The sequence below is a fragment of the Priapulus caudatus genome, unplaced genomic scaffold, assembly GCF_000485595.1.
Source record: "Priapulus caudatus unplaced genomic scaffold, Priapulus_caudatus-5.0.1 Scaffold1737, whole genome shotgun sequence".
NCBI classification, from domain to species: Eukaryota; Metazoa; Priapulida; class Priapulimorpha; order Priapulimorphida; family Priapulidae; genus Priapulus; species Priapulus caudatus.
The window spans coordinates 46472-53500 of NW_014578798.1; the positions used below are offsets into that span (position 1 = coordinate 46472).

General features: G+C 46.5%; 1 protein-coding gene across 1 annotated transcript in view; it reads right to left on the bottom strand.

Moving 5' to 3' along the window:
- Nucleotides 1–1946: 1946 nt before the first annotated feature.
- The window catches only part of LOC106817469 (guanine nucleotide-binding protein G(o) subunit alpha), a gene marked incomplete at its 5' end in the record, with an annotated part of 12440 nt that continues 7357 nt past the window's right edge, over nt 1947–7029 (bottom strand). The window contains 2 exon segments of the mRNA XM_014822136.1: nt 1947–5557; nt 6286–6439. Of these exon segments, the coding sequence (XP_014677622.1) occupies nt 5370–5557; nt 6286–6439 (342 nt within the window).

A 7029-nucleotide genomic window follows, 5' to 3' on the forward strand; every position in this document is an offset into this window, starting at 1 on the left:
TTAATGTATTGCTTAATATGTGGCTGCATGTGTGCTTTCGTTAATATATTCCTTAATATGTGGCTGCATGTATGCTTTCCTTAATATATTCCTTAACACGTGGCTGCATGTGTGCTTTCGTTAATGTATTGCTTAATATGTGGCTGCATGTGTGCTTTCGTTAATATATTCCTTAATATGTGGATGCATGTTTGCTTTCCTTAATATATTCCTTAACACGTGGCTGCATGTGTGCTTTCGTTAATGTATTGCTTAATATGTGGATACATGTGTGCTTTCGTTAATACATTCCTTAATATGTGGCTGCATGTGTGCTTGCCTTCCAACATTCCTTAATATGTGGATGCATGTGTGCTTTCGTTAATACATTCCTTAATATGTGGCTGCATGTGTGCTTTCGTTAATACATTCCTTAATATGTGGATGCATGTGTGCTTTCGTTAATATATTCCTTAATATGTGGCTGCATGTGTGCTTTTGTTAATACATTCCTTAATATGTGACTGCATGTTTGCTTTCCTTCCAACATTCCTTAATATGTGGATGCATGTGTACTTTCGTTAATACATTCCTTAATATGTGGCTGCATGTGTGCTTTCGTTAATACATTCCTTAATATGTGGATGCATGTGTGCTTTCGTTAATACATTCCTTAATATGTGGATGTATGTGTGCTTTCGTTAATACAATTCTTAATATGTGGATGCATGTGTGTTTTCGTTAATATATTCCTTAATATGTGGATGCACGTGTGTTTTCGTTAATATATTCCTTAATACGTGGCTGCATGTGTGCTTTCGTTAATATATTCCTTAATATGTAAATGCATGTGTGCTTTCGTTAATATATTTCTTAAAATGTGGCTGCATGTGTGCTTTCAATTATATATATGACTGCATGCGTGCTTTCGTTAATGGAATAATATGTCCATTGATTATGCAATGTTGACGAATGCTAGAGTAACTGGCACCTTGTGTAGTAAGTACATTACCTTATACCCAAACGCGTATTAGTTTGTCCAATATCACTGCTGGTTACATTACAAACAAGATTTGAAATCGGTTGTTGATATGTATCAACGTATCATTTACGTGCCGTAAATGTCATCCAGGAGTCAAGCGATGACGTAAACATTTGTGCGGCCCGTATGTTTTGGACGCCAGATGAAACGGAGGTGTCAGCGGTGTAACCACGGCCACGGACTAATCATGGAAATAGAGTAAAACACACGTACTAATCACGGACGCACGTGGACAGCCCTGACAAAAAGTTCCTTATCACGAGCGTCCATGTTTACGAAATCACTGATGATAGCATTGCGTACGGCCGAGCATGCGTGCGAAAATGTCCGGTGCATTATAAATCTGTATCACACCCGCTTCGCCGGCAGCGGTTTGAAACTGTAAACTACTGATTTTTGGACTGCGGATTTCAATTAGACATTTTTAGTAACCAGCATTGATATTGGACAAACTATTACGCGTTTGGCTATAAGGTAATGTACTTATTAACTACACAAGGTGCCAGTTACTCTAGCATTCGTCAACATTGCATAATCAATGGACCTATTATTCCTTTAATGTGTGGGTGCAGGTGTGTGCTTTCAATAATATGTGGCTGCATGCGTGCTTTCGTTAATATGTGGGTGCAGGTGTGTGCTTTCAATAATATGTGGCTGCATGTGTGCTTTCTTTAAGATGTGACTGCATGCGTGTTCATGTTCATGCGTGAGAAGGCGCGCATCAACGCACGCGTCTGTGCATGTGCGCGGGTGCACGCAGGGATGAGGGGAGCTGTGTGTAATACATGCAGATTCATCTCTTTCTCGTATTTCTCCCCACCACCACCACCTACACCGCCTCATTCACCGCCACCTTCAACACATCGCCACCGCCACCGCCACCGCCACCACCACGACAGACGAATAAAGAAGAATCGTACGCAGGTTTTAAGGTGTTATTGTACAATAGAAACGGCTTTATTTTTCAAATAAAAACGTTAAGTACCAGACTGGACACAGGGTATAGAGATAACAGCTGCGAGGTAACTGCACCACAACATCAACACGCCCAGCTTCACCCCTACAGAGCTGTTTCCTAGTGATCCTGCTTCGCGCATGCGCCGATGTCGCCAATGACGACGACGCCTATTGACGTTAACAACGTCAGCAACGTTGACGACGTCACCGGCGACGTTACTAAGTGTGCGCTGTAGCGTCGGTGACGTCACCGACCAACGTCAGTGACGTGACCAGCGACATCGGTGACGTCACCGCCGCCGCGCAACAGCACATGTCGCGTCATACGACGACCTAAGTCGCGCTGCTTGGCACGAAGCAACCTAGACACTGGAAATACGGTTACTTGCTAGATGGCGCGGCGAGCGCTGGTCGGCTGCCGAGAGCAGCGGGAGAACCCTGGGTCGCAGATAAGGGAGGCCACACACGCACGCTTAGCTGGATGTGAAATACATAGAGGCGAGAGACAAAGTTAAATGTTAGCAGTATAGTTGCTTTTACACAGATACACGATATTGTCATTACAATGGACACGCTATTGCCAATAACTCTCGTCTGCTCCTCACCGGTGACGTCATCGCTACAGGGCAGCTCATCTCGGTGCGAGTGCGCGTGAGATGTTCGGTTGTTAGTGTTTGTGCACGTGTCACGTCAACCGGTGAAGGGACGAGAAGTTACCGTGTTTAAGTAATATAAATAGAGGCGCTGTATATTACAAAGCTACACTTTCACCGCTACATATGTGTATATATATATATATATATACATGTGTAACGAGTAATGTCTGAATACGCGCGTTTATCGATCACCTACGTCTGGTGGACGGCGATCACAGCTGCAATAGTGTTTCCGGTTCCGGCATCAACTGGGATATTTTGCACGAAGAGGGACGGTGGTGGCTGGGAATAGAGAACATCTACCCTGACAACGAGCGGAATTTCAGGGACAGTGGGGACATTGATTGACAACGAGCGGGATTTCGTAGGGATGGAGAGGGGCAGTGGGGACATTGGGGCGAGGGAGAATGTTACGACATAAATAGATGACAGATCTGAACGTATTTATATAACAGAGACCTAACGTTGTTGCCATCTCTTCGCGTCACTACATGTGGAGCACGTACACGCACGCACGCACGTACGTTGACACGCACGCACGCACGCTCGCACGAACGCTCGCACACACTCATATACGCGGCTGCAGTTCCAGATCTAATTTAGCTTTTGTACAGGGTCAGTATAGATTGATAGCGTGCGCGCGAGAGAGAGAGAGAGAGAGAGATAGTGAGCAGAAACAGTTAACATTATGACGATAAATACTTGAGTGGAATGTGTGTACATGGTCGCGGGTCACGTGGTCGCCGTGGCGGTCACATGATGGCAACGCAAGCTCACTCGCCATTATGGATAATGGACTGAACTTGCGTGCGTGATAATTTTATTTGTACGTCAAGCTGCCAGCTAAGAAACATTCGCAGGATAACCTTCTCGTTCCAAAAAATGTACATTAAGCATGCGGGCTATCTACCATATATGGTCATCAAGTTGCGCGTCTTACTTATTGGATCTATTGCCCTAGTATGTAGTAGCGAGTCGCGCAATAAATGCTGAATTATACGTATGTAAAAGTCACACCAGATCGCCCACCAGAGAGCTCTGCATGACACCCGGACGACTCCGAGAAGATGCGACGCACAGTTAGGACAAAACACGTGACATTATATTCATCATAGCAGTGGATAGGATTTTTCCTATCGATCAAACAAGAAGAGGCTTAGAGCAGCGCACCGTCAGCCTAGTCGGCGGCCATTGCTTGCTGCAGCGTCGTGCTGAATTCTAACAACGTGTTTCACAGGGTTCGGAGCAGAGCCATATCTGAGCTCCTGCCTACGCGTGATCGACAGTCGCGAGGTTTGCATGGAGTCTTGTTAAGCATCGGTACTGCGCGCCATTCAGCATGCGCTGCTCGCTGCCATCATATAGCGACAGCACTACGCCACCCACTACTGAGAGCAGACGTGTAGCGACCTCTAGCGTTCTTACGGAATGCACGCGATCGGATTAGGTGTTTGTGTGAGGGAAGCGTGCCAGCTAATTCAGGGCAGCGAGCAGCGACTTTATTCTACCAGGCTCTCATTGCGACAACCACCAGCATGGTTGTTCCCATGGCAACCAAGCATTGTCCCGAGAACAGCCAATTATTACCCTGACAACAGCTAATCGTTGTCCTGACAACAGCCAAGCGTTGCCCTGACAACAGCCAAGCGTTGTCCTGGCAACAGCCAATCGTTGTTAACAAACAACAAACATTGTCGTAGCAATCGTCAAGCATTGTCATGACAACAGTTAGACGCTCTCATGACAATAAGCGAGCATTGAATTTTGTGGCAGCTGCATTTCAGCAGGAAGTAACAACTCTCTGATGCAGGCAGTACAAACTCACATGCTTCTACGTGCGCTGTCTTTTACAGAGCAGCATGATCTTAGTGCGGATTTCCCCCATCTCGCACGCACGCACACGCACGCACACGCACGCACACACGCACACATACGAACAATACATACAGATGTACTGTCTCGATTATAGATGAACAGAAATGCTTTGCACCAACAAACATGTACCGAATTCAAAATGAAACCGAGCTGTTTTGTGACTATTTTCACAATGACCTATGAAATGAACACATAAATAGAAAGGCGTATTAGCTCTAGACTCACACAAGTTGCGCGGAACAGGCACGAGTAAATCAAAAGCTAATAAAGCACTACTACTGGCAAACGGTGCACTTCCTTAGTTACTCTACAAGCTGCGTTCGTATACACTCCTTCCAAATACGTTTGTTTCTTCTACACACGACGCATTCGGTGTTGCGTATGTCATCGTCACTAATGACGTCATCGAATGTCGCATGCCCAACGACGATGTCATCATCCAGGTGGACTAGCCGACCTCGGATAATGACGTCATTGCGTCACGTTACTCTGGTGACGTCATAGGACATGCATCCTGACCGTTGCGAGTGACGCCGGCACGAACAACTCTTTGTTGCTGCGAGATATACAACCGGAATGTGAGAAAAATTCGCCCGTAGGCCCCGTGCGGCGTGGCCCCCGGGTAGCGGCGTAAGGTGCGCCGACGCGCGCGCCACCACGCTGACGTGGCGCCACCGTGCGGCACGACGACCAAACGGCGGGCTGCCGACCAAACACGAGGCTCGCCGCGGCGGCAGACGCAAAGCTCGTTCGAGATAAAACTTCCAACAAGGCGAATATCTAACGCTGCTGCTTCGCCGACGATCGAGTGGGACGGTGACCACCTCCCCCTGCCCCTGGTTGGGGTCGAGGGAGCGCAGCTAGTAGAGGCCGCATCCTCGCAGGTTGTTGGCGATGATGACGTCCGTGACAGCGTCGAACACGAACTGGATGTTGGTCGTGTCGGTGGCGCACGTCATGTGGCAGTAGATCTCCTTCGTCTGCGACTTGTTCTTACTCTCGAACTGCGCCTGGATGTAGGCTGACGCTTCCGTGTAGTCCCGCGCACCTACGCAACAGCATACGATGTAATGACGGAGCCGCAAGATGACGAGGATGGGGAGGGGCAGGAGGAAAATTATGAAGAAGGGGAAGAGGAGGAAAAGAAGAGGTGGTGGTGTAGGGCGATTATGATGAGGAGGAGCGGAAGGAGAAGGAGGAGGAGGAGAAGGAGGGAGAGGAGGAGAAAGATGAGGAGAAATCGGAAGTAGCCTAATGACGGTTACCAGGGCAACACGTGCTAGCGTCAGCGTAGTCGTCTGATGAAGCCCCCCCCCTATGGTGTTATATCGTGCTCTGCTGAAACCTCTATGGTACGATTTCATTCTCTTTTAAGCCCTTTATTGCATTATGTAGAGTTCTAGCGTGGCTTCTAATGGTGTCATATAGTTCTCCACTGACGCTTCTATTGTTAAATATGGTGCTCTACTGGGGTGGTCTGGTGGGTTCAACGATTTTTTTCATCGTGGCGTGTATGGTGTTCTATGATGTTATATTATGACGTCTATAGTCTAATATATGATCGTTAATTTGTTACAAGCTGTTCAATACTGGCAGATGAGCAGCACCATACTATTAGAAAAATGGCCAACTCTAGTGCCTAGGGGGATATAAATTCGATCAACTGTACATATCAGAAGATTGACGTGAATTTTGATTCCCCGTTAAATAATACACGCCCGCGCACGCACGAGGGAGGGTAGGGGAAAGGAAAAGAGAGACGGCCCTCCTACTTACCGATGTATTCTGCAAAGCAGATGGTCAGTGGTGACTTCTTGATTTTCTCCTCGAAGAGATCCTTCTTGTTGAGGAAGAGGATGATGGACGTGTCCGTGAACCACTTGTTGTTGCAGATCGAGTCGAACAGCTTCAGACTCTCTTGCATACGGTTCTGCGGGGAGACGCACGAGCGAATGAAACGGGAGCCAAATGCGAGACAACGACAGATCCGACACTCGCGCGTTAGTCAGGTGCCTTAGGTCCAGATTTGAGAAGGATGGGGGACATTCCGGATAAAAGCACCAAACTTTTTCCATGTACTATCCATTGCCTTAGGTTTCAATTTTTGATAGGAGCCACTTCACCAAGATGGAAGAAGGAGGCCATATTAGATTCCAAGATGGCCGCTATGTAAAAACGTGCAACGCCGTTGTCTCGTCAACGTCTCTCCAATACAGTCAAAGCCCATGTTAACGGACGCCCCTATTGACAGTTGTCCGTAAAGGGCATTTTCGCAAGGTTCTTGCGTTTTTCTACAGCGAAACCACTTCAAGATAACGGCTAACTGATAATATAGTTGATACGTATATAGTATAGTATAGTATAGTATGGTATAGTATAGTATAATATAGTATATATATATATATATATATATATATATATATACTACAATATAATATATATATACTACTAATTAATAACTAACACACACACACACACACACACACACACACACACACACACACACTACACAACACACAC